The sequence below is a fragment of the Bombyx mori genome, chromosome 10 (genome assembly GCF_030269925.1).
Source record: "Bombyx mori chromosome 10, ASM3026992v2".
NCBI lineage: Eukaryota > Metazoa > Arthropoda > Insecta > Lepidoptera > Bombycidae > Bombyx > Bombyx mori.
This window is the reverse complement of record NC_085116.1, coordinates 5,613,492-5,641,384: the sequence shown is the minus strand read 5'-3', so window position 1 is coordinate 5,641,384 and position 27,893 is coordinate 5,613,492. Positions and strand designations below refer to the sequence as shown.

Here is a 27,893-nt window from a genome sequence, read left to right as displayed (position 1 = left end):
CACTTTTCCTAAAACCAAAAGCTTCAGTCTTTTAATTTGTTTAACTAAATATAGTACTTGTTACTTTACTTATGTCAAATGACTTTTGTTCCCTTTGCCGGTCTAATGAAAAATATCAATGAATTTAATGAAAATTTAAAACAAAGGAGCTTAATTAAAAATAAAGACATAAATTGCTTTAAAAAATGGAAAAACAAGTAAAGATAACACGAAAACGTAAGTTGGAAGAGAAAGAAGACGCAAAACCGCGAAAAAAACTGGCTAGGACTGTTGAACCAACCAAGTCTAAACCAAGAACAGTCAAAGAAATAAAACTTAAAACTAAGTCACAATCAGTTTCGGCTAAAACTGAAAAAATACTATTACAACCCTCTAGCACGATAAGTGATGAGAAAGCAGACGCCACAGAAGGTTCGGTTGATTTATGGGATGAATCAATTGTTTTGGCGCAGGTTGAGAAAATACCAGAAAAATTGGCAAAAAATTTGGTATCTTTACTATCCGAAGGTTGTACTTTACCTTTCATTGCAAGATACAGGAAAACTGCTGTTGATAATTTGATGCCTGATCGGTCAGTTTATATTTCTTAATGCAATAGATATCAAATAAATTCAAACATGTTATTTTATAACAACAATTTGAAAAAAGGTAACATAGATATTTAAATTCCTAACAAAACTAATGTTTCCTATTCGGTTTTACTATGTAAATGAAATTAAAATAAACCTTATTCTGAAAAGTGCAATGTCTAGTGCAGCAGTCGGCAAGTGACCCAATTATGATAATTCACAATTTCAATTTATTTCAAAAAACATTTTTTATAGCCTTTGATTTCAAATATGTTTACACATCTCTTACAAGGCAAGGAAATAAGTAATATTTACGCCTGGACTAAACATTTCATAGAAATGGAAGAGCAGTAATTGAGGAGTAAAAGAGCTGCAAGTGGCTCGTGAGCTATGTGTTGCCGACAAGTGGTCTTGTGTATGCATATATTAAAATAAATGGTCTACTTAAGCAAACATAAATGTAAGAAAAATTAGGAAAATAAGTCTGCATACATAATACATGAAACAAAAAATTTGGAAATTAAAATTTTATCAACAGCTTGCCTGTCAATTGGTTTTTCTATTGACAATGTTATCGACCACCTGACTGTCAATCAGCTTTCGATTATTCTCTTTATTTATTTATGGTCTTTATCTAATAATACTACTACTACTACTACTAATTAATAATGTTAGGATTAACAAGAATAGGTACATCATAGGAATGTTTTCCCCATTTTATGGTCACATGTTACAGCCTAAAATGACTTATAAACCGCTTTTTTCTAGGCTACAAGAATTATATGAAACTTATCAGAATGTTATTCAACTGAAGAAAAAAGCAAAAAGTGTAATAGAAACATTAAAAAAATCAAAGAAGCTCACCCTGGATGTAGAGAAAAGTATCCTAAATGCTCGTAATCTGTCAGAATTAGATTTGGTTGTAAGTAAAGACAAAATTTACTCAAAACCTTTAAATCCAATATTTTTTAATTATATATTGGATGATTTCGTCACCTAGTTCATAGTATGCCACAACCCATAGACAATAATTTAAATAGTGTCTTAAAATGTTTCAATTGTACTCAATCATATACTGTCACAATCCTATTCTTTAAATTAGAGCATGTAATTGTTTCTGTATGTAAAACTGCACGCTCTGTATTATATTTCAAGCCATTGTTGATGGTTATTTATACCAGCTAGGTCTGGAGTGAGCTCTGTGATCCTTCAATGAGCTTGTTTGAGATCACATGCTCCTCATTAGTTGAGGTGTAAAAAGTGTTATCCCATAATCATTTCACTATTATCATATCAAGTTATAAAATGAATAATTTTATTATTTCAGTATGCACCTTTGAAATCACATTCCCTATCATTATCAGAAAGAGCTAAAAAACTAGGCTTAGAGCCTCACGCAAGAAATGCTTTAAATGGTAATTACATAGATGTTGAAACACTATGTACAAAGTCAAATGATGAATTGTCAAATGTTGATAAAGTAGAAGCTCACATCACTCACATTGTTGCTGATATCATTCACAAAGATCCAAGAGTATTAGAAAAGATAAGAAGTTTGTGAGTTATTTTGAATTAAGCTTAACGCCTCACTGTCAGTACTAATTTTGTGATGGATACTTATTTGATTTCATTTTGACAACCTATTTGACTGCAAAACTAGATCAATGTATATTGATCGACCTGAATCCATAATTTTGGGAAGTATCTTATCTTTGCTCTCGAAAAGGACAAATGTTTTCTTGTAAAATGGTTTTAGTAACATCATATTTAATATTTCAGAAAAGAAGAAACCAAATTCACTATTGTAAGCAGCAGAACGAAAAGTTCAATGAAAGAAACAAAAGACAGTGGACAAAGGAAAATTGAATCAAAATCAGACCCCGAGACATACAAAATATATTTCGACTGGAAATGCCCCAGTCATTTTGTTAAATCATATCAGACATTAGCACTGAACCGAGGAGAAGACGAAAAAATACTATCTGTAAAAGTGGTTGTACCTGATTGGTTTTATAACAATCTGGAAAGGTTGGTCAAGATTATTTATATCTTCATCTTTGTATAGAATCCTAATCTGGAAACGGATGACCGTGCGTGTTTTGTTTCTAGTTATTAATAAATATATAATAGTTATTTGTTTTAAACCTTGTATGAGAATTTTAGATGGTTATTTGTAGAGAGCTATAAATTCAAAATCTTTTCAAATAGTCATGATGACCTGTGTGGATTCAAATGCAATGAACAGTCTTACACAAAGTGGCAAATTTAATAGTTCAAAATTCATACAGTAGACCTACATATTTGATTGTAAGGTAAAATTTAAAAGAAATGCTAGGCAAAACAGAAATTAACAATGGTATTACTCGTTGAGTTTACTTTTGCTAATAGTTATATCTTTAATAAAAATTCTCAATATTTTTCAGGTTTTGTATCACGTTATGGAATGGTATATTTTGGATAAAGAAAGGACTAAGTGATGCTTATAGTCGTCTCATCAAGCCCTGGCTGTCAAGACAAGTACGGAGTGAACTCACAGTAGCCGCTCAAAAAGAGGCTATCAAAACTTTTACAACAAACTTAGAAAAGTACCTACTGACTGAACCTATTAAAAATAGACGAATAGCCGGTCTGGATCCAGGCTTTAAAGCTGGATGTAAGGTAAATAACACATTTTCAATGTTTAAAAATGCCAATCAATGGTCAAATTGTATAGATTTTATTAAAATTAAATGTATCATCCGGTTATTTTATGACTATGTTAATAGGTAGGAATAATAAACCATAATGGTGATAAATTGGAAACCTTTACTTTACATCCTGATTTACGAAGGAAGAACGAAAATGATCCGGCAGCGTCATATCTGAAGAGCCAATTAAAAAACCACATGTAAGTTTCTTATTTTGATTATCTATTTTATTGGACTTTTGGTTGGGTGTGCTATGTACCTATGCCTATCTATATCATGCTATAGAAAAACGATAGTCAATAATAAACTGAATTCATTTGTTACTTATACCATAGATTGTAGTATTTTGCCAATAATTTTTATCCACAATATTTTTCAGGGTGGAATTAATCGGCCTAGGAAATGGCACCGCGTGTCGTGAAACTGAGACTTGGCTTAAGGAGTATCGCATCAGCGAAGATATTCCAGTTATTATTGTACCCGAACAAGGCGCTTCTATTTATTCAATTAGCAAAGAAGCACAAAAAGTAGATTTTAAATGCCTAACATTTTTTAACAATTCAAAGTGAAAATTACTTAATTGAGTATACCTCTTTATTTGATAGGAACATCCAAATATGGACCCTAATTTAATATCCGCACTATCCATTGCTAGAAGAGTATTGGATCCACTCGGAGAGCTAATTAAGGCAAGTCATATCTTATTGAATCATTATGTGAGCTAGATTTTCTTTAAATATTTATTGAATAATAATCACAGTATTTTATTGTTTAGGTGGAACCGAAGCACCTAGGAGTGGGCATGTACCAACACGATATTCCAACAAAAATGCTAGAAACAGCACTGGATTCTACCGTAGAGCAAATAGTCAGTTTGGTTGGTGTTGACATCAACACTGCATCGCTGGCTATGTTAAGGTTATTTGAGTACAATACCCACAAATTTATTTTAAAACGATTGCATATTTATATTTATTCGTATTAATATAAATAAATATCTCGATTATTTATGTTACTGGTGGTAGGACCTCTTGTGAGTCTGCACGGGTGGGTACCACCACTCTGCCTATTTCTGTCGTGAAGCAGTAATGCGTTTCGGTTCGAAGGGTGGGGTAGCCGTTGTGACTATTCTGAGACCTTAGAACTTATACCTCAGGGTGGTTGGCGCATTTGCGTTGTAGATGTCCATGGGCCCCGGTAACCATTTAACACCAGATGGACCGTGAGCTCGTCCACCCACCTAAGGAATAAAAAAATAAAAAAAACTTCTCAATCTGAGTCCTGTAGTGGACAGATGTCAGTTTATGTTACATAAATGTCCTGACAGTAGCGTAGCAGATACTTATATAAGTAGGCATTCTTCTGTTGTGATAGTATTTAATGATTGTAAAACGTATTGTTAGCTCGCTATGGCCTCAATGCCAAGAGATCTTAATGTGAATCTCGACTTTCCAGTTGTGATGTCTATGCAATACGCATTCAAGTCAACACCAAGTGAACCGTGCGCTAGTCTAGAACGAAATACAGATATTTCCTGTTTTCATTTTTGACTTAAACATTTTATAAAATCAGTTACAAAAAGAACGAGTGCCCAGATCGAACGCCATACGCCGGTGAAGTCATTAAACATTACAAACTTTTTATTGGCGTATTATCCTTACGGCTTAAAAAGGATACGAGTCTATTTAATTTTTAACGGAGATCAACTATTTATTAAAGCATAAGTGACGTACCGCCCTCCCTCCTCTCCGAAGCGCGTCGGTTCGTTGACGGTGGGGATTATCGATATGAGAAAAACATCGATGTTAACATCGATTTAAAAGTATCGATGTACGATAAACGTCGATAGCAAAACATCGATGTCTAAAAAAAAAGGAATTTGGAATTTGAAAGGAAAAGAAATAAAACTGTCTATTTTTTTTATTATTCGTGCTTATTTATTAAAACAACATTATACGGATTATAAGTGGGCGTTTAATTATTAAACTTGACTCCGACATTACACTTCACAATTTACATTTTCTTCATTCCACACACATTTATGTAGTACGGCTTACTTCGATTACATTAATCAGTGTCATCTACTTTAAAATAGTTGTACTACTTAAGGACTCACTAGTTAGAAAGTACATCCACCGTTATATGGACGTTTCGATAATTCGATTTTTTATTCTCATAGCATCGATGTGTCGATATTATCGAAACCAAAACATCGATATAAAAATTGATATTCAAAATCGATCATCCCTAGTACAAAGTATTTTTCTCACAGACGAATATCCGGATTAAACGAAAGCAAAGCTAAGAAGATTCTAGACTATCGGCTAAAGAACGAAGGATTCAGTTCAAGAGGGGAGATCCTGAAAGTGACCAGTATAGGAAAAATTACATATCAACAATGCGTTGGTTTTCTAAAAATATTAGGAGGACCGGAACCTCTCGACGCGACAATAATACACCCCGAGAGTTACACTGTTGCGAAATCGTAAGTATAGTTTTAATTTCCGCACCTTTTTTTTTCTACCTAAGCTGATGGTCTTCAGAGACGATATCAGCGTCACCGAGCGAGTAGGTGAGCTCACGGGGTTCAAACCTGATGATGTTGCTAACACTGACCCTAGCAAGAGCCGTGCTACGCGGAATCTACCACCGGATCGGAAACGCGACCCACTGAGAAGATCCGGCGAGAAACTCAGTGGACTGTGTCTGTGGGTTAATTTACTCGCCGAGCCCTTCGTCGCAGGCGACGGGTTCGAGAAAAACAATGACCGGTATTCCGCACCACACCAATCAATTCTTTTTATAGACATAGATATAGACAGATAGCTCAACAAGTTCATCTGTGTTAAGTTGTTACCGGACCCCATAAACAATGAATGAATGAATTCGCTAGTCTATCAAATATTCATAAGTAACTTTTTCTGAGTAAATTTTCGTTTAGGGCAGGATTTGGCTAGGTCTCCAGGATCAGCCATTGCGACGAGCGCTTCCGATTATCGTACAGTCAGTACCCACTTTTAATCACAAGTAGTGATTCGATTTAAAATCCCTTTATTATTGTGTCGGTTGAGCAAAGTAACACGGCAGTCGACGCGTGTTTGCAAGTTCGGTTCACTCAATTCTTGAGGTAGCCATCTTCAAGTGTTTTTACTTTACCGATTTGCTTCAAGTGGTTTAATACAGTTTTATCACTTACCCCGAAGCCTGCAGCTACCTCTGGATCCGCTTCCACAATAGCCTTTAATTCTTCATTTTCCACTTTGGTCTCCGGCCGTCCACGGGGTTGGTTCTGAAGGTCGAAATTTCCAGAACGAAGACGTAGAAACCAAAAACGTACCGTGCTTTCTTTTACGACACCAGCGCCGTACACATCATTAATCCTTCGAGCTGTTTCTGCAGCACTATTGCCACGCTAGAACTCCTACTCGTAAATATACCGATATTTCATGTTTTCCATTGTGCGGAAATAAGCGACGCCAAAGAAAAAAATACTGAGAAAAAAACAAATGAATGACTCAAACTCAAACGTATCAGCTAAATGAATTTATAAATTTGAATTTGGAATTCTCAACCAAAGAGGAGATATGTCAGATTAAAATATGTATATACAGTCTATGTTTAGTAGAGTGTACGGTGTGGTGACGCGTCGCCATGCGCAAGCGACTGTTACTATGTATTGTTACATTAATATTTTATTATTCATGATAACACATAATGATCACATAAATTTCCTGTCGTAAACTATACTTTTATGCATTTGTACCTGTAAAAAATAATATCAATGTTTCACATCTGCCAGCATTCCCGCGATGGCTAATTTTTATTTTATATTACAAAGTTTTCTTTTTGAAATGAATAAATCAACGTGCAAGGCTTCAGACCTAAGAAAAAATTGATGGATTGCTGGAAAGACCATATGTGTAAGAGGGTAGTGAACGAAGAAACGGTGTACGATAGAGGAGTATGGAAGGAGAAAACATGCTGCGCCAACCCTATGTGACTGAGAGAAAGGCTAGAGAATGATTTTTTTAAAGGATATTATGACCCGGTAACTAAGACTTTTAAGGTCAAGACTTATTTTAATTCATCTAATCTTTTATGAAAAATGATAATATGAGTGAGATGAAATGAAATTGAATAATATGAAAATGAAATGAAATGCGATGATATGGGATGAAATATAATCTTAGTAAAACGGTGGTCGTTCACTTTTTTCAGTGAACTTTTTGGACGTCCCAAGAAGTTACGTCCAGCCGCTTTGTTTCATTTTCCCACATTTGTGCACTTTCACAGATACTAAACGGTTAATAAACCACCGTTATTACGCATTCAAATCTGAAGAAACACTAAATAGACAAAATAAAAAAAAAAACCACAACTTCACTCCTCGCGTTCCCGCCAAAAAGCCGCAGGAGACGTGATGATTACAAAATTTTCTTTTTTCTAGCTTCGCCAAAAAGATTGGCGTGAACATAAACGAAATGTCTCAGTTAAATTTTCCGGCACTAGTTGAGCAGAAGACATCCTCTATTAACATTGACCGGATCAGTGAAGATCTACAAACTGACGTCGGCACGTTAGAATTGATAATAAGCGCGTTCAAACAGAAGTCGTACGAAGAGAACATTATTCGATTCGTGAAGCCAGTTTATTCTTTATCCGTTCAAGTCAAGGAGCAACTCAAGGAGGGAATGACTCTCACAGGCTAGTTTTGTTATTGCATTCATGCACCTAAATTAAGGCAGTTCCTAGACATAGTCGGATGTGAACACCGTCAAGTCTCAACTGTAGCATCTCAATTACCCTCCCACTTTACAAACCGGAACATATGATTTCTTCGCGGCAGAAATGGGAGAAATACTACGAACCCATTCGAGCTTACTTTTTTTTAAAGGATGCTATGACCCGGTAAATAAGACCTTTAGGTCAAGTCAAGTCAAAAATTTAAGAAAATGTGTTTTTACTTTCATCATCATCATTATCCTGCCCTTCTCCCAGTCACCTGGGGTCGGCGCAACATGTTTTCTCCTTCCATACTCTTCTATCATATACCATTTCTTCGCTCACTCCCCTCCTACCCATATCGTCTTTCACACAATCCATCCATTTCTTCTTAGGTCTACCTCTTCCTCTAAATCCTTCCACATTCATAGTTAACACTCTCTTAACAACCTCATTTTCATTCCGTCTCATCACATGTCCATACCATCCCAAACGTGCACTCCTCAGCTTCTCTGTCACAGGTGCCACTTTCATGTGGCACAACTATTTCATTTCAATGTGTTTTTACTTTGTACTGCTTAAAAACATGTATCCTATCAGCTTATAAAATTAAACTGTCTCTTTTAAATTAAGCACATACCATAAGTTATTAAAATGGAAAAACTAAAAAATTACAATTCTTCAATTACATTTTTGACGTTTACCAATAAACACTTTTTTTAATTAAGCCTCTTCAATTCTAAATGTGCGATATGTCCTATAGCCACTAATTACGCAAATTACTGATAATTTCTGTTATTACTTTCAGACCATCATTAATTATGTTAAAAATCTTTATCTTACAGGTGTGGTTCGTAACGTCGTTCCCTTCGGTTGTTTTGTCGACTGTGGCGTTGGCGAGAACGGCCTCATACACAAAAGTAAATTGGGGGCTAGTTCTACTCCTAGACTGGGCGACAGGGTAGAAGTCACCGTCATAGCGTTTCCCCAACCCAAACGATTGCAATTTAAACTTGAGAGGATCCTAGACTGATGATTAGTCATTCATGATTTGTGATATGTTATTTTGTAAGATTTAACCGATGCGAAAATGAAAATCGTAAATAAAAATCTTTTCACTATTTCGTTTGTTTTATTTATACAAAACAAAAAAAAAAAACGTATTTATGACGCAATTTATTCTGCATCTAAAATCGAAGTCTCGTGTTTTGGGTTAAGGCCGTAGATGTGGAAGACGGCCTTGTTGACTATCGCGTCGCAAATACCAGAAGTAACCCTGCGGACAAGAACAATTAAATTTCGTGACAAAATAAGTGTGATCATAGACACGATGTGATTTTCTTAAACATCACTGGCACAAAGCGTTAATTATTTAATAATATCAATATAAATTAACACCAATTCCAATGAATATTATAGAGAGAGATCCATTTGAGAACGACTCGAAGAGCTGGGCTGACTTACTGTGCTGTATAGAAAAAAAATTGTACATACTCGAAATTTTGGATGGTATCATACTTAATATGTTTAAAAGTTGCGTCATCTAAAGTCTGATGTTACAAAATTATTTATGTAAATTGTCTTAACAATACTTATAATATAAGGTGTCAAATTAAAATCAACATAGTAAAAACACAAGCCAAATTTTGGTATACAAAACGAATAGGCAACGTATGCTGAGTTCTACGAAAATGATTCTCATTTATGTTTTTTATGCATTTTAGTTGTTTCCTAGGTAGTTTGGATTTACAATAGAATCCACTATAGTAGAATTATTTTGTCCGTGCAGTTTGGGTAGTAAAAAATCGGAGCGGTAAGCGAGTATTTCGCTCTCTCTTCCACTCACAAGCCTTATGGACGGGCATAGTGATGCGCATTATTGTTGTCGATAAGCGTTATCGATAGTGTATTTAGTTTTGTCATTTTCGGGATCTATTCTTATTTCAGTGAAAATTTTTAACACATTGTTGATAACAACACGCGCAAATATATAATATATAATAATAATAAATTCTGCCGTTTTGATACAAAACAAAGAAGTAACCATTGTGTTACTAAAGAAATTCAGAGAATGAATGCATAAAAACATTTCTCTTCGACATAATGTACTATAATTTGCAGGTAAGTACCAATGACTCTTAACATAACAATGTCTCACCACCCTTCGTATATCACCCCGCCGCCGTGTACCTGCCTTCGATGACTCATTTGTTTTTATCGATAATGGCGTTGCGCCCGCGCAACATGCTCACCGCCCTAGCCGGGCTATGTTTTATGACTCAAACTGCACGGACAAAATAATTCTACTATAGGTGACGCTACGAACTGATTTCAGGACTTTTTCGGGACAAGAAGTCAGCCGAGCAAGTCGCGTTGAAAAAAAATACCCGCAAATGTTGTTCGCGAAATTAGGTAGCAGGTCTGCTTCGTGTCTCAAGGTAGACTGAGCTAGTTTAATCATCTATCCTATAATGAAATTTAATATTCTGATCACCGTCTGCTTAGTTGTGGCTTGGTTTCATTTTCAATAACTTCGACAAGCTGTGAATAAGTGGGTATTTCTTCTTTGGCATAAAATTCTATTTGGTTCTTGAACATTTTGCTGTGCAAGGCGTCCCTGGAAAACAATCTACATGTAAGATGAACTGTGCGTTTATGTGAGAAGTAGTTATGAGTTATGTATGGACAATCTTCGGTTGACTTTTGATGTTTTAGTTGCGTAATAGAATAATAACTCTGTAAATCTTTAGAGCGCATTAAAAATTTACGTAGACAATTCATAGACATTCATTCATGAATGTCGGCATCCAGCTTGAGACAATTTTTTTTTTAATTGCTTAGATGGGTGGACGAGCTCACAGCCCACCTGGTGTTAAATGGTCACTGGAGCCCATAGACATCTACAACGTAAATGCACCACCCACCTTGAGACATAAGTTCTAAGGTCTCAAGTATAGTTACAACGGCTTCCCCCACCCTTCAAACAAAAACGCATTACTGCTTAACGGCAGAAATAGGCAGGGTGGTGGTACCTACCCGCGCGGACTCACGAGAAGTCCTACCACCAGTCCTAAAGATCAGTCCCAATTGTATAGGACGTGGTTGAACTATATTTGAAACCGAAACCCATGACTGCCTCGTGGTAGAAATAGGCTGTATGGAAGAAGCTAACCTAAGCAATAAATTATCATCTAAGCAATAAATAAAAAAACCTGGCGTTTTTACAATCTATCGTATCACCGGTAAAGTGGTAATAAAGCTTTCTTGGTTGGTCGTTACCTCCGCCCATTGACATCTTCGTATGCTAGGGGTACGACTAAGTTACTGACTAAGCTATTTGCTTCCAAAGAATACGGGCCAATAATACAATTATTGTAAAGAAAAATAATGATGAAAACACTATAAATTCCATACCACAGAATGCCATCTATGATCCTAATGACATCTCCAATAGTCATGTTATTGCTGTGCGAAGCTCTTTCGTAGTTTCCTCCATAATCATTGATATCTGATGACATCAAATCATAGGGTGGAGTCTGCGAGAAATCGTAAAATTAACGTTAACTTTCCCAAAATGCGGAAAAAGATGAAAAAAATAAAATCAGCTATTTCCGTTTCAGTGTCATTGAACTTAAGTAGGTACCCATTGAAAGAGAATAAAAACCCTACCAGCGGTTCCAAAAAGATTTAACTGTTTTCAGAAGAGAATCAAATTCAACAGGCTTGTGTATTTTTGTATTTAGTTGTTAATCTTTTTTTCTAGAATAAAAATCCAAATACCAAAAAAAAAGAGATACTGCATAGCTATGTACAATAGTAGCGTGCGCTTCGAAAACGATTGTGGTGGGTAAGTACGAGTAATACATCCATACTGGTTCCCATTTTCGAACACATATTTGGTTTGAATATGCATGAAATATATATAAAATAGCATATAATTCCAGTTACAAAACGATTTAAATCCTATATAATTTTAAGTCCCATGAAATTTCGACAAAATTGCCTTGACCGTGCTCTAAAGCGTTTCATATGCGTTAAAGCTGAAACGATTCCTGTTAAAATCAGCGTGTGAAAACTTTACGAAATTCTTACAAACAACTATGAAACTATTGATTACTGTAAACCATTTACCTGTTCCCACATTTGCCTTAGCAGCATTCTCGGGTATCCATCACGTTGACCTTTTGATGATATAGAAATTGACATAGCCAAATAAAATGGCTTCGGTTTTTCGAGGTCCAGTACATAGGGAGGAGAATCGTTTATGCCCTGTTATTGATAGATTTAAAATGTTTAGTTTAGACCTTTTTTTTTTATTATGAACAATTTTCTATTAGTAGAAATTTATTATTTCTAATTTTCATTAACAAACAGTAGATAATTTGAACAATGCATACCCTGATTGGATGCAAGTTGATTCCGCCCTTTTCTATTTGCGGCCACTCTTCATTTGGCAAAGGTTTTACTCAAATAAGTTTGAAAATTAAGTCAAATTTTAGTGATCAAAGTGGAATCCACTTACGGGACGAAAAAAGCCTTTCTCCGTAATCATAAATTCCTGTTTGCATTTCTCCATTTTATTCCTCCTGAGTAATTCGTTCCGTTGGTAGCGCTTGCGTTCTGTCAAATCTAAAATCTCACACGCGACCGTCGTACTGTATAATTTGAGTTATTCAATTAATCATTGTACTCGTTTTAATTTTTAATCATGAAATACATAAAAATATTATAAAAGGAACATTTTTTTCCGTTGAAGTCTTAAGAAGTATTCTGATGAATGTTTGTTCGATGGATTTAGACCGAAGGATGTTGTGTGATAATTGATCCATCGAATTTCCCATTACTTAATAAAATAACCTTCGAAATTATTTTGGTTTTAATTAATGATGCTCATGAATAAAAGTTTTATTATTTACATAGGTTTTATACGTCCAAGAGTATAAAGACCGAAATTATGTAAGGCGGTGTGAGTGGAGTGAAATCCGCTGATGTGACTACTGCCTAAAACGAAGTTAAATTTCAGTTGCATTGTTATAACATCAATCGTCTTTTTTTTCAACCTATGCTGATAGCCTTGAGAGGCTATTTCAGCTTCTCCTTGACGTGTAGGTGAGCTCACGGGGCTCAAACCCGGGAGTGTTGATAACACGGGCCCTAGCAAGAGCAGTGCTTCGAAGAATCTACCACCGAATCAGAAACGCGAGCCACTGAAAAGATACAGCGAGAAACTCAGTGGGCTGTGTCTATGGGTTAATTTACTCGTCGAGCCCTTCGTCGCAAGCAACGGGTTCGGCGAGGACAGTGATCGGCTTACTTAGAAATAGGTGCGACAGTGATTTTCAGAAGATCCTACCTAAGTTAGTGCTAGAGCAAGACTAATACTTAGTGCTAAAGGAATACAAAAAATGAAGAACGACTTACGTGAAAGTGGCCGGTTCTTGTAAAGAATAAACAGTCATTGTAATCCATTCCGTCGTTTTAGGCTGTACAACACCCCAACACGGAGTCATAACCACGTTTATTATGTTTGCTATTCTTTCACTAAAAACATAGATTAACCAGTGTAGGGGATAATGTCCCCTAATAAAATAAAATGTTCTAGGTTTATTTCCAACTCCGAAAAAAAAACGTTTTGAAAGGCAGGATAAGGCTGAATAACTTGCATAAAGCAATTATATGCAAGTTTAGTTTGATAAAATATTTTTCATTGTTATCGAAGGCAGATGATCGTATGAGAAACGCTGGCTGCCAATATGTACCCTTCTCAAATAACGTTTCAAGAAAGATATGTCTAGACACTATGATAGCACAGAGGTTTCATTTCAAAGTCACGTGGCAAAAAAAAAATTGTTGAAACAAATATTATTATTGTTGATCGAAGCTTAGAACGCACTGTAGATGATGAGTTTCCAAGGTAGTGCAACGAACTCTGCTCCGGTAAAACGTTGGCGGTTGTAAAAAAGAGAAGATCTGATAATTTCGAACCAATTCCACATAGGAATATTAAATTTAAAAAGGACACGTCACCAATTAAGACGCTACGTTTTATTGTTTGAAATCGTTTGATATAAACCAGAATCTACTTGAAAAGAAGAAAACTTACGGCAACCATATAAATCGAATTACGTGTTCGGTGTCATTATTTATAGCTATAATTTCTCGCGACAACGAATGAGTCGGCATTACAGGTAAACTCAAGTGTTCCATCGATAAATATACCTACAAAAACAATGCCTTTTGTGAGAAAGAAAACTTTCACCGTTCGAAGAAAATGATATGACAATACATACAAGACCATTTCTGTGAGCCGCCCTGATGTTTTTTTCCACGTACCTCGGGACATCGAGTCTCGTTTCAATGCAATTCGGAAGACCACCTTGCCCTTTTACTAAAAGTTTAACAGTGTCATACCCAAACGAACACTGAAATATCATCTGCGAACGAAACGGTATGGTGTTCCATCAATATGAATAAGCTATCAATCACTACATAGTATAAAACAAAGTCGCTTTCTCTGTCCCTATATCCCTATGTATGCTTAAATCTTTAAAACTACGCAACGGATTTTGATGCGGTTTTTTTTTAATAGATAGAGTGATTGAAGAGGAAGGTTTATATTTATAATAACACCCATTAAATAGTGGAGAAATCAATAATAAATTACAGTTTCCGAAGCGAAGCGAGGGCGGGTCACTAGTATACAATAAGGAATACGGTCTCTCTCTCTCTCTATCTGCATACTTAGAATTTTGCATTGTTATTGTTGCACCACTAATCTACCTATTCTTAAAGAGAGACAGTAATGCGTTTGGATTTAAAGGATAAAAGCGATGTTCGAAAACATGTGATGTCAATAGGCTCACATAACCTAATACCGGGTGATCCGTCAAATCGTCTACCCGCTAAAAAGCACTTGGTTAAACACACATGGCGTACCTCGTAATCTATCATCTCAGTAGGCATAAACGCGAATGGTATAGCCAGTTTCCCCAATGGAGGCACTTCGGCGAAATAAAGCAAACAGCGGATTATAGAATCCGGAGAGGTTGTGTTCCCGCGCAGCAGACGCCACGTCGTAAATACATCCGTCGGATTGTACAACCACACAATCTGCGGATGAACCCAACATATTTCATTGCAACTTATCGCATTTGTATACTGTCTGTGAGCGAACCTTCCGAGGCAGTAAGTAGTATTGAGTAGAGCAGAGTTAATAGTATAGAAGTTTTTTTTTTTTTATTGCCCTTGTAGGCAGACGAGCATACGGCCTACCTGATGGTGAGTGGTTACCGTTGCCCATGGACTTCAGCAATGCGAGGGGCACAGCCAAGCACGCTGTCTACCAAATAGAGAAGATATGGTATCTAAATGTAACCGGAAAACAACGTTAGTATGATTAGTCAAATAAAAATGTACAAAAGTATACTAAATAACAATGTTTAAGTAGCACTTAGTACCAATCTAATGTTAATATTTTTTATAATATTATTTCATATACCTAAAGCCATAAGCGATACTTTGTTGTTCTGAATTACGGGGCCGATGTATTGATTACCGAAGAACCATAGTTTTATACCTTTAATGTTACTAAACAGTGAAATCGTGTATTATCATTTTTTTTTACAATTTAATCTTATTTTGTTCGGTCATTACAATTATTTATCTTCGTTTTCGACAACGGTTTCCTGACACTAAATACAATACATACAATAAAATTACCCTTATAACTGGATCCAAATTGTTGATCGGAACTTTTCCGCAGTCTAGAACTGCCAAGTATCCTGGCTGGTATATGCATCGTCGGAGCGCTGTCAAAACACCTTTCGTGTTTAAAGTCGCAAAGATGTTAAGGTAAATACGTATCGTCCTTTGGTTCGGTAAAGTCATTATGTAAGATAATGTGTTCAAGCCTTCATAAGCATAGTTGAACTTTAGCGTTAACAATTCGGGATTATCAGGCTAAAAATTAAATATGTCTTAAATCAGCTTACCTATGAAAATTTGAATGGAAGTCAAAAAAATAAAGCTATTTACCGCTACCATCCCGTTCAGTGGTGTTAATTCTACCAAAAATCTATGAGAGCAGGTATGCTTCATTTCGTACAAAGAAATGCCGACTTGCACCTCAGTCATTTCGCAATCACATATCTTTTCCCTCTTGAGACTCCAAGCCACAGGTACGGAATATATGCAGCCCATCACGAATATAAAGACGACGGAACCGGTGCGGATGCAAAGATCAGGGGCGTAAATATTTACGGAAATTGGTTTGTTGGGACGGCAATCGATGAGAGCCCTGTTAAGCCTAAAGAAAATTTAATTGGCACAATCTGTCAATAGCTTTACATTCAATAGCCAAAGTGCAAGCAATACTTACTCGTCCACATTAACTAAATTCCAAAGGCAATGATTGCTCAGAATCACTGGACAATTGACAGAGATAGTACGTTTAATCTGAAATAGCACTAATATTTAATAGATACGGGCTTTGACTTCATTTAAACTAGTGAAGCGATACTACGATTCGATACTACTATAGGTAGGTTATAATATAGATTTTGAAATCTATCGATCAGCCCGTTACTGGAGCACGTAAACAACATAAATAAATGCCTAAATAAAAGTCTGCTTTATAGTACAACGGCTGCCCTTCAAACCGAAAAGCATTACTGATTCAGGGCAAAAAACGGCAAGTTGGTGGGACCTATCCGTCCGGGCTCACAAAACGGCCTACCACCACACACCATCCCACATAAACAAATTATAATATAATTTTTAACGCGTTTGATTATATTACACGTTGTTATTATTTCATCGTGAAATTCGTTTGATAACACTAGTTAAGTATGCATTTCATTATTTAAAAACAAATTAGAATCTTCACACGGGATTCGAACACCCGCAAAGCTGCATCGCTAAAAACGAATGAAAACTTCAAATAGCCTTAAATTAAATTACCTTAATGCTTGGATATATTCCATCATACCATACAGTGCAAATAGTTTTTGTTATCGGCTGTATTTCTTCAATTTCATCGTTTTCGGTGCGAAACAAAACCGTATATTTAATATCGATTTGTCGTGAACCCGCCCCGCTTGGCATAACCGACATTTGGACTTGGCAATGATTTGATGGCTTGAGGCTGTTCTGCAATCATGTAACTTAAGCGTTACTGTGACATTTAAGCAATAGATAACATGCTTCAAATCGTACAATAGGCACGATGACCAATTTTCAAAATCTATTCTATGATATTCAGAAGTATCTATTATATCAAAAATATATCATATTTCTGTAGAAAATTAAAGGTTTTCATGTAATAAAATGAAATTTAAATTGAAAGTTGCCATTGCCAATTAGCCATTGCTTGTATGTAATGGACCTTAAAACTATGTTTGTAAGTAGACTAAAGATTAGACTTAGCGTAGATGTTTAATTTTTTTTTTATTGCTTAGATGTGTGGACGAGCTCACAGTCCACCTGGTATTAAGTGGCTACTGGAACCCATATACATCTACAACGTAAATGCGCCACCCACCTTGAGATATAAGTTTCAAGGTCTCAAGTATAGTTACAACGGCTGCCCCACCCTTCAAACCGTAACGCATTACTGCTTCACGGCAGCAATAGGCAGTGTGGTGGTACCTACCCGCGCGGACTCATAAGAGGTCCTACCACCAGTCGCTACAAAACGTCGGTGAAGCAAAACCTGATTTATAAAAAACTATAGATGCATTGAATTCAAACTGAGCTCCTGTTTCATGTAGGTACATTATAATCACTATATAACTATATGTACACTCTAGATTAAGATGACATTCCGCCCCCACATTAAGACGGTACGCGACCGTGCCGCCTTCATTCTAGGACGTCTCTACCCGATGATATGTAGGCGAAGTAAAATGTCCCTTAGAAATAAGGTGACACTCTACAAAACTTGCATACGCCCCGTCATGACCTATGCAAGTGTAGTGTTCGCTCACGCGGCCCGCATACACCTAAAAACATTTCAAATTATTCAATCCCGTTTTTGCAGGATAGCCGTCGGAGCCCCGTGGTTCGTCAGGAACGTCGACCTCCATGACGACCTGGACTTAGAGTCCATCAGTAAGTATCTTCAGTCGGCGTCCATGCGCCACTTCGATAAAGCGGCACGACACGAGAACCCTCTCATCGTGGCCGCCGGTAACTACATTCCCGATCCTGCGGACAGAATGGAAAGCAGTCGACGTCGCCCAAAACACGTCATCTCGGATCCTCCCGATCCACTAACGGTGCTTTTAGGTACTTCAAGCACCGGTCACCGTTCTCGTCGAACCCGTCGCTTGCGACGAAGGGCTCGACGAGTAAATTAACTCTCAGACACAGCCCACTGAGTTTCTCGCCGGATCTTCTCAGTGGTCGCGTTTCCGATCCGGTGGTAGATTCTGCGAAGCACGACTCTTGCTAGGGTTCGTGTTAGCAACATCGTCAGGTTTGAGCCCCGTGAGCTCACCTACTAAAGTTAGGGTTACGCTGACATAGCCTCTCAAGGCTATCAGCTTAGGTAGGAAAAAAAAAAAAAAAAAAAAGATTAAGACAATACTCTATTCAAGATATTTGTTAAAAAATTACCCATAACAGAACAAAGATAATTTAGCTTAGGAATAATCCTTAGAGAATAAATTTTTGAAACATTTACTTTTTGTGTTCGAATTTTGTATATTGTCATTGAAGATTACAAGGATTGAAATTTAAATCGTAGAAGTCGTAAATAAGTTAGCAATTACAAATGCATGGTATGTTTTTATTATTTTGAGCTATATTAAAAATGTTATAGTCAATCATGCTATTTCACAAAGAAAATAATTAACTTTAATTAAGAAATTAATTACAAAACTTAACCCGAACCTATAAACCTATAAATATGTATACAAAAAGCGAACTAAGTAGTAAGAAAATGTTTATAAACATATAATAAAATAATTTTACACTAACCACATTACATTCAATTTCGAATCTGTCACCACTATAATCGTCTCCCATACCTTCGATTATGTGATACAATTTAGAAGAGAAGTAACAGGAGCCATAGTTGTATAAAGTCACTGAAAAATTAACGCTTTCTCCTACTACAATGTCATGAAGATTTGTTGATTTCGGTAGGACCTGTAAGAAAGTATTAGTGTATATGTATATATATTTTTTAAAAGAAAACCGAACGGCTCTTGTAGTTTAAATTGTACCTCGTAATTTTCAAATAACAATACTCTGCCCTTTACAAAAAAAAATATTGTTTTTATGGGTGGGCGAGCTTACAGCCCACCTGGTGTTAAGTGGAGCCCATAGACATCTACAACGTAAATGTGCCACCCACCTTGAGATATAAGTTCCTAAGGTCTCAAGTATTGTTACAGCGGCTGCCCCACCCTTCAAACCGAAACCCATTACTGCTTCACGGCAGAAACAGGCAGGGTGGTTGTACCTACCTGCGCGGACTCACAAGAGGTCCTACCACCAGTCATTACGCAAATTATATTTTTGCGGGTTTTATTTTTGTTACACGATGTTATCCCTTCACCGTGGAAGTCAATCGTGAACTTTTGTTGAGTACGTATTTGATTAGAAAAATTGGTACCCGCCTGGGATTCGAACACCGGTGCATCGCTTAAAACAAATGCACCGGAGGTCTTATCCTTTAGGCCACGACGACATCAAAATTCGATTACGTGTGTCGTCATTTGGGGCTAAAACGTACGGACAACAATGAAACCTCAGATCATATCACTCCTATACAACGGTTATTACGTATGAAGTTATGCAAGCACCAGCTCAGAACATTTTTGGTGATCTGAATCTAATGACTTATGTTTCTATATATGTAGGTATATGAGCCCGCACAGGTAGGTACCACCATGTTTATTTGTGTGCCTTGAAGCAGTAATGTGTTTGAAAAGTGAGGCAGCCGCTGTACTAAAACATTTAGAACCTTGTTGATCGAAGTTTAGAACCCATGTCTCACGGTTGATAGTGGCATTTACGTTGTTGATCCCTTGTAGGTGTTGGTAAAAACATAACACCAGGTGAGCCGTGAGCTCGTCCACCTAACTAAGCAATGACAACGAGGTGATTAAGAAAAATAGTATACCTTTAAATCTGGAAGCTCAGAGAAGCCCATTATATGAATGAATACATCTTTAGGCTCTCCAACTGGTCTGCAAAGTATAAATAGCATTGTCATTGCGACTAGTGGATGCGTTCGTTTTCAATCTGCTGTAGATAGGAAGCGGCGCGACAGTTCATCTAACATTACCGCTATCCGTGAACAGCATTGACGACACTCATTATGAGGTGGACTGCTAGGTCGTTTGTTTATCAATGCAATTAAAAAGTGAGATAGATAGATAGATCGTGAGATAGATGATATATTCTTTCAATCATATCTCACGGTGGTATTATCAGCCCACTGAGTTTCTCGCCGGATCTTCTCGGCGGGTCGCGTTTCCGATCCGGTGGTAGATTCTGCGAAGCACTGCTCTTGCCAGGGCCAGTGTTAGCAACACTCCGGTTTGAACCCGGTGAGCTCACCTACACGTCAAGGAGAAGCTGAAATAGCCTCTCAAGGCTAATAGTATAGATAGAAAAAAAGTAAGAATGTTTATGATATGTGGTGGCGCTTAAGATCCACGCAATTCTGCAGCTCATTGTAACTAATTTGAAGTGTTTTCGTGGCATACAGTTTCTGCTTACCAGCTGTCTCACTGGACAGACGTGTGTCTGAGCGTACATTATTTCCACAAAAAAGCATTACTTACTTTCCATTAATTAAGCATATACAGGAACACGTCACAGTCGTCTGATAAACTTTATTAGGTTCCTTAGGGAAAAACCACCAGTGATACCGGACAACTTCTTTGGGTGGTAAAAGAATTGAACCGAAATTATCACCACCAAGCCATGGCACTGAGTTCAAAACTCGTATGCTGGAATTTAATTAATTAAATAACAATATTTACAATGACCATCAACGAAATATATTAAGGTGAATAATAATGCATAAAACTAACTGAATATCCATTCTGGTGAGGTTATGAAGATACGCAGTGCAGTAATTTGTGCACCCGGTTATTGTTGATGGAAATTCGTACATAGCGTGAGTCGAGGGATTATAACCGTGCGACATCAATTCGACCTCACTGTATTCAGCATTCCCGCGTAAACTGAGACGTGCCTATGTATTAAACTATGTATTAGTATTCGTATTATGTATTAGTTTTCACTGAAATTCCTAAACTTCACGGATACAGGGTGTAATGAATTTGTTCCTAAATTTATGAAAACAGATGTAATATTGCCGATTTTAGCACGACAAAATAAAGTATAATTTTAATACGCTTTTATTAGCTTCAGACGTATGTATGTAACGGAATCTTTGAACATGATTTTGACCCCTTTGGAACGTCGGATTAACTCGAAATTTGGTATGCTTATTATGGAGCGACCACAATTCAATAAAAAAAAATTGGAAAAAAATTTTGAAGAATTGAAATTCAACTAAAAAATTAAAAATAAATAATAGTTTAAAAAAAACTAACAAAATACGCTTTTATGGAAAATCCATCTAAAAAAATAGAAAATAAATTTTAATAAATTTGAATTAAAAATGGTGTAAACAAATGATTTTATTTAAAAAAAAAGCGTGGGGTGCATGGTATTAGTAGTTATAAATATTTTATGAACAGATATGAGTAGAAGGGTTATTTTGATAATATCTTGAAAAGCACCCCACGCTTTTTTACAATAAAATCATTTTTTCTTACACTATTTTTAATTCAGATTTATTAAAATTTATTTACTACAGGTTTTCGCATCACGCCCAATATAATACATGGTGACGGGTGAGTTGCAGCATGTTCATCTGCTTTTTTTTTAATGATGGAGGGCTTACTGGTGACCCGGAGGCCTTCCAGTTTGACAAGGACAGGTGAGCGAGCAAGGGCTCAGCCAGAAGGGACATTACTAACAACCATCGGTCAGAACTACGGGCAACGATGACAAAAATTCCTTACTTTATCATTCTTAAGAAACACAAGATTAATGGTAAGTAGTAAATATTTTTCAGTTAAGTTACTGAATGAATGCAATCTTCGAGAGCGGTTATTTTACACCCTGTATAAAAAGTACCTTCTGAGTTCTATTAACAATTAAATCCCATGCTTCAATATAATTCCCACACGAATTCGGCTCGAGGGCCACCGTAACAATTTGCCATCCTCTGCCTTGTACAACTCCACACATCGGCAGCAATGCGAAGTTCCTGAAAATTTCTAGACTATAACAGCGAGAATTTCATATCTGGTATGCATGAAGGTACTCGACGTTACTTACGAGAAATTTGGTTCTTTAAATCTAAATTGCATAGGAGCCTCTTGTTTATTGACCAGCATAAAGTTTGTAAACGTAGTTCTGCCCGGAACTGTTGGTGGTAAAACTACCTGAAAATTTTTCATTCTGCTGGGTGGAATCTTGAATAGCACCGTTCCATCTCTTCCCGTAGGTGTCGTAAAAGGTGACTAATGCATTCACCGAAGAATGGATTTTTATTTCCTACCTATGTTGATAGCCTTGAGAGGCTATTTCAGCTTCACCCTAACGTTTGTAGGTGAGCTCACGGGGCTCAAACCGGACCGGCGATTTCCCCTGAATATAGTACCAAGGTATGCAGATGGGCGACCAGCGATTTCTTGTGCCAGGCGTACTGGTATTTTGCGTGGAGAGGTAGTACCGTCCAGCCTACTTCTGCGGCGAACAATTCATACGTTCGAATATTGGGACAGCCGTTATACAATATAGTTGAGACTTCAATCTCATGTCCCCGGGTGTACGGTGGCATTTGTATTGCAGTTTCGTATAGGTTCCGTTAACTACTTTATACAAGGGTGGCCGCTCGCCCATGCAATAAACAAAAAGTTGTTAAATTGCACAGGGTCACCTGACCCCGAGCTAGGGCTTTCTGTACTGTGGTTACTATTATATACAGGTCCACACTCATAAGTCCCATAATGGCTATATCAAGCCTGAACGTAGCTACAGTCATAGTCGTCGTGGCAACAGTGTAGATCACATAAAAATGTTGACAAAATCCTTTAAGTCGCAATTAATAGTTTGGTAGAAAAACTAATTTATTACTTGTTTCAACTAATCAATGACCTCCTTAAATTTGCAGAATAAAAGTAGCATTAGGACGTTAATTTAGTTAAACGCTTTAGAACGAGACAAACAATAAGAAATTCGTTCAACTAACTTCAAACAATGAAAACGACAAAAATACAACCATATTATTAGTTACATAAGGCTCGAAAACTCAAAACAAATATCAAACTTATTACAGTAAATATATGAATAAATTTCATCTATAATGCAAAGCGAAAAGAAGCTATTCGATATTCCGACACAGTAGGAACGTAATAGGGGCACCGGCAGAATGTTTCTGTGCATGTGTGCGTCTGTATTTCAATCAGCTGATATCACGTGAACTTTTTAAGTTCGGAAAATCTGGTTAGGCTTAATTTTTTTTACTTCTAATCATATTACAATACCTTCGATATAAAATAATTCAAGGGTCGGCAAAAAACAGTTTCTTCGCTATGTTCAAAGTACTCTTTCTATATATTCTATTCTATTATATATTCTAATAAAACACTATAGTTTTCGGATAGCCTCCCTGAGCTTCTCTTCGGATTTTCTCCGTGGGTCGCAATTCCGATCCGTTGTTACATTCAGCAAAGCACTGCTCTTGCTAGGCATATGTTAGCTAAGTCTCTTAAGGTGAACCCAGTGAGCTCGCTTACACGTCCGGTGAAGCTATTATAGCCCGTCGAGGTTACTAGGAGTAGGTAGGCAAAAAACAGTTTACGGCTGATATACCCTTTGTGAGACACCCTGTATATTAAACACTCAAACAACAAGCTTAAGCCTTCGTCAAACAGAACGCCTACTACTAACTACTAAACTAACGCCGCGCTATGACGCGCGCTAATTACGCGTTCTGTTTGACGAAGCCTTTCTAATGTTCTTGTTGAATGAATTGTACGCCCGAAGTAGGAATCGAGCCCACGACATTCGCTAACCACTGCGCGACGGGGACAGATAAAGTCGTAGAGAACCTACTTCAACTGGACATTCCCATTCCGTGATCCAATCAGTGCAAGGGCTCCAAGTATTTCCTATACAAGGTATTCGGAACCACGTATGTTTTAGTTTTAACTCATCGCAATTCTCGCTAGTGTATTTCTTGACTTGATAATCCCCACATAACAGGAAGCTATATACTTCATCGTCCATGTTCGGTCTACAAAACACACATGCTCAGTTTTAATATACAACAGCTAGCATTGTATAGATACAACACGCTGATATGATCTCTCTAGACCAGTGGTGGGCATACATTTTTAATGGCGAGCCACAAAGTTTAATAAATTCTAGAGGAGGGCCAGAATTATAGAAAAAATGTATTAAAGCTTTTTAAAAACAAAATACCTTTTACTTTTACGTCTTGTTAGGCGTGTGAGACGTGAGGCGTGTGATAGATAGGTGAAAAGAATGTTTTTTTTTTTTTCAATAAATAAACTAATACCTGTGACAGACTGCCGATATACTTATAATGATGGCAAGTTAATTATGAGATAATGAAAGCTCAAAACACCCCTGACGAATTGCAGCTTTCATTAAAAACTCGAAGAATTTAAATTATAAACGTTAGATTTTATTTTACGCGCCAAAATGCTGACTAGAATATTTAGGATGGATGGACTCTCGGCGGGCAGGATTAAATACTTCCGCGGGCCGTACTTTGCCCATCACTGCTCGAGACCATCAGCTTAGGTAAAAAGAAAAGTATAATAATAACACAATTTATAATAAACCTGAATCGAATAGTAAATAATCTTGACTCATTCGGCGGTATTTCACAAGCTACGGGATCAATCAAGAAAATATTGTCAGGATCTGCAATAATTATAACCATAATTAGGCAAAACAACAAAAGAAAAACAAAAGAAGAAGCAGACATCATTATTTTTTTATTTTTGCTCTGTAAACCTGCCATCCATTGTATGAAACCATCTTCTTGCCCATGATTGGTTACGCAAAGCGTTTGAGAAATATTCTTTGTAATGTCTTTCACGCTTCCTGTGCTGAAATCAAAGAATCTTTCGAATACTGACGCCGCCGGTATGTGGGGCAATCTTCTCAGACTGTTTTCCATGAAATGAGCCGAACGGCTAAGTCTCTTCCAGTTTTTCTCAAAATCATGATCGTCCAAATTGAATAGTGGGTTACCTGGTAAAACAACAGATGCCAGAACTCTTACAAATATTGGTTCCTAGAAAGGAAAAATATCCAATTTAAAAACTCCATAAATTACGATCTGATGATAGTGCCATGAAATACCTGATTCAGTACGAGACAGACTAACTCTGCATTATAAATCCCTAGAGCAGTTCCATTGAATATCATAGTGATAGGAATTGTTTCAAACGGTCTCACAAGTCCGCAATGACCAGTCGAAATCTGTAAATTAACTCCTAGGGTTGTACTAATTCAGTTAGATACTGAAAATGATAATTAATATTCAATGTTTTATACATAAACGGAATTATGTCGTTTATTAAAACGGAAAGGACATTTCTATACAATAATAATAATATATCCTTACATTTAGAAACAGTAAATAAGTGAACAGAATCATTGTAAAGTGCATACGAAATTATGTTAAAATTAAAAGCCTACTTGAAAATTTCCTTGACCGTATGTCGGCAAGTACCACTGGTATGTAGTTTCTAAATTTGTATTATTTATGATGTTGATAACTTCTTTCCTCTCCTCTTTTTCAGTTTTACACACTCTAAAATATATTTTCCTCTTATCTATTCGTATTTTTGGACCTAAAAACATAAACAAGTGTACTAAGTGTACACACAAATAAGCTATAGCACCGTGATTCGATACTGAGATTGTTCATAAATTATAATGTAGGTACCAAACAAGTGTCCACGAAAGATTTCCATGACAAAGGTATAGTGAGTTGAGTCAAAGTTCAACTTTCGATCAGCCCACTGAGTTTCTCGCCGGATCTTCTCAGTGGGTCGCATTTCCGATCCGGTGGTAGATTCTGCGAAGCACTGCTCTTGCTAGGGTCAGTGTTAGTAACTGTCCGGTTTGAGCCCCGTGAGCTCACCTACAAACGTTAGGGCGAAGCTGAAATAGCATCTCAAGGCTATCAGCATAGGTAGGGAAAAAAAAACTTTCGATCATTGTTCGAATAGTGGTATCACTAATTGCATCTTTAATTTAATCTCATATTGTCTGTAATTAAATAAATTATTAAAACGTCTAACCAAAGCATTGTCCACATACAGTCAATCTGTACGTATTACCAGCTGTGTCGTCAATTAAGTAATATTCAGTGTAAGACTGTCCAGGATTGGTAGCTTTAAATACTATTTTGACTTCAGCATTTTCATTAGGATTTACAGGAGTAGACGTTATAGATGCTTTAAATACTCTGTCAATATTATCTAGTATGTACAACAGGGAAATCCGATAGGTTAATGTTTTCTGAAATTATCAATTTAGAAAGCATTACTAATTTTTTATGTATGTGATATGGCAAATATGAGCCATAATTGCGCATCTGAGGTTGAATTGTCTTCGTTGGTCATGAGAGTAATTCGCCACTCTTTCTAAACTACGGTAGCAGAAGAGAAGTCCTCAGAATCATCTTAAATAATTACTCAGAATATTCCCTATAAATTAATATAAAATAAAATAGCAGAGGTTTTTTCGGTTAATTATAATGGGCAGTACTAGTCTCATGTCTCAGTAGTAGTCTCATGCGCTGGTCCGCTTAAATTAGGACGACTGGACTGGACTCCAGTATCAATGTATCGCACAGAGTACAGGAAAAAATGGAGAACATAGTCCAAATAAAAGTGCTCCGTAAAGGCCCCGACCCTCAGCACTGAGGATCGCGATGCAAGGATGAGCCATAGGTCATATTTAATGTAAAACGTTTTCGGAAGCCATCGACACTAGCGTGATTGTAGGTGCCTATTTTATTGTTACAACTGCTATCGCACTCCTCAAACAGGAACTTTTGATTGCTGTAATTGCTAAAAATTGTAAAGAATGAAATTTTGCTTATCTATGCAAGAATTATTTAATTACATAAATTAAAAATTCAAATTTATGTACATACATAAATGTTTTTAAATATAATTACGACGAATCTTACAGGAGGCCTATGTCCAGCAACTAGGGTATTGAATTGTAGAGGTCGGTAGCTGCGGCATAATTTGAATAGGCTATTGGCGGTAAATGTATAAATCCGCCACTGAACAAATGCTAATATAGAGCAATGGACTTAGAACTTTTGATAATTGCGATACTTAGTATAATAATGAAACTTACATCGCCATTATTTTGAATATGTAAGTACTTTTCTGATATGGTATCAACTGGTACATTTTCAAAATCAATAGTTTTTAGTTCAGAAGAACTACCATCTGACATACTATCCATTTTTTGTTTCAATTATTGCAGCAGTTACAGTTAAATCCTTCAAACATTAATAATAATGTTCAAAATATTTCAAAGAAAGTTGTCTATTAGAGTGACATTGATGACTTTAACTATGAGGAGTGCTATGAGGTAGAGTTTAATAAACACTTACAGTTCCAAAATTTCCAGCCTAGATAAAGAGTTGCATAATTTCCTTGTAAATAGTTTACTTGAGTAGCATTAGTACATAAATTAAGAGAAGACCGAGATTCTAAGCCTGACCGAAAAAAAATAACTCTATGTTGTGATTCAGACCCTAGAGACCTTGGCGTCAATCATGAAGTTTGGATATGAAGCCCAAAAGCCGTCACTGCAC

General features: G+C 36.6%; 2 protein-coding genes across 4 annotated transcripts; one reads left to right on the top strand and one right to left on the bottom strand.

Annotated features, from left to right (window-relative positions):
* The first annotated feature begins 34 nt into the window (after positions 1-34).
* Positions 35-9,099, top strand: LOC101738990 (S1 RNA-binding domain-containing protein 1). 2 transcript variants are annotated; one of them, XM_004930374.5, is made up of 12 exons: positions 35-571; positions 1,338-1,491; positions 1,897-2,126; positions 2,349-2,597; positions 2,993-3,227; positions 3,335-3,456; positions 3,636-3,783; positions 3,862-3,945; positions 4,032-4,174; positions 5,529-5,741; positions 7,704-7,960; positions 8,824-9,099. In XM_004930374.5, the coding sequence occupies exons 1-12, from the start codon at positions 186-188 to the stop codon at positions 9,009-9,011; spliced, it is 2,409 nt and encodes an 802-aa protein (XP_004930431.1). In that variant the 5' UTR covers positions 35-185; the 3' UTR covers positions 9,012-9,099. The 2 variants fall into 2 exon arrangements, with proteins under 2 accessions (XP_004930431.1, XP_004930432.1); XM_004930375.5 differs by lacking the exon at positions 7,704-7,960.
* Positions 9,091-27,619, bottom strand: LOC105842217 (cilia- and flagella-associated protein 65). Of its 2 annotated transcripts, XM_021350725.3 has the most exons (26): positions 27,428-27,619; positions 26,356-26,575; positions 25,748-25,902; positions 25,409-25,528; positions 25,058-25,340; positions 24,883-24,964; positions 24,128-24,308; positions 22,346-22,452; positions 22,142-22,274; positions 21,025-21,188; positions 20,773-20,940; positions 20,106-20,172; positions 18,956-19,126; positions 16,937-17,125; positions 16,356-16,432; positions 16,013-16,283; positions 15,698-15,937; positions 14,915-15,088; positions 14,269-14,412; positions 14,082-14,197; positions 13,400-13,519; positions 12,501-12,633; positions 12,110-12,247; positions 11,393-11,514; positions 10,473-10,595; positions 9,091-9,254 (listed from the first exon to the last, which is right to left on the bottom strand). In XM_021350725.3, the coding sequence occupies exons 1-26, from the start codon at positions 27,536-27,538 to the stop codon at positions 9,155-9,157; spliced, it is 3,909 nt and encodes a 1,302-aa protein (XP_021206400.2). In that variant the 5' UTR covers positions 27,539-27,619; the 3' UTR covers positions 9,091-9,154. The 2 variants fall into 2 exon arrangements, 1 of the variants encoding a protein (XP_021206400.2); XR_005245082.2 differs by lacking the exons at positions 9,091-9,254; positions 10,473-10,595; positions 11,393-11,514 and having other exon boundaries at positions 12,376-12,633.
* Between the last annotated feature and the right edge of the window lie 274 nt (positions 27,620-27,893).

Bases quoted from the DNA above. Each gene is read 5' to 3' on its own strand.
- LOC101738990 (XM_004930374.5), top strand. From the start codon at position 186: ATGGAAAAACAAGTAAAGATAACACGAAAACGTAAGTTGGAAGAGAAA. The intron at 2,127-2,348 runs GTGAGTTATTTT...TTAATATTTCAG, and splicing joins TTAGAAAAGATAAGAAGTTT to AAAAGAAGAAACCAAATTCA. The intron at 7,961-8,823 runs GCTAGTTTTGTT...TTTATCTTACAG, and splicing joins GGAGGGAATGACTCTCACAG to GTGTGGTTCGTAACGTCGTT.
- LOC105842217 (XM_021350725.3), bottom strand. From the start codon at position 27,538: ATGGATAGTATGTCAGATGGTAGTTCTTCTGAACTAAAAACTATTGAT. The intron at 24,309-24,882 runs GTTTATTATAAA...TGTGTTTTGTAG, and splicing joins TTATTTACTATTCGATTCAG to ACCGAACATGGACGATGAAG. The intron at 12,248-12,500 runs GTAAGTGGATTC...TATCAATAACAG, and splicing joins AGAAAGGCTTTTTTCGTCCC to GGCATAAACGATTCTCCTCC.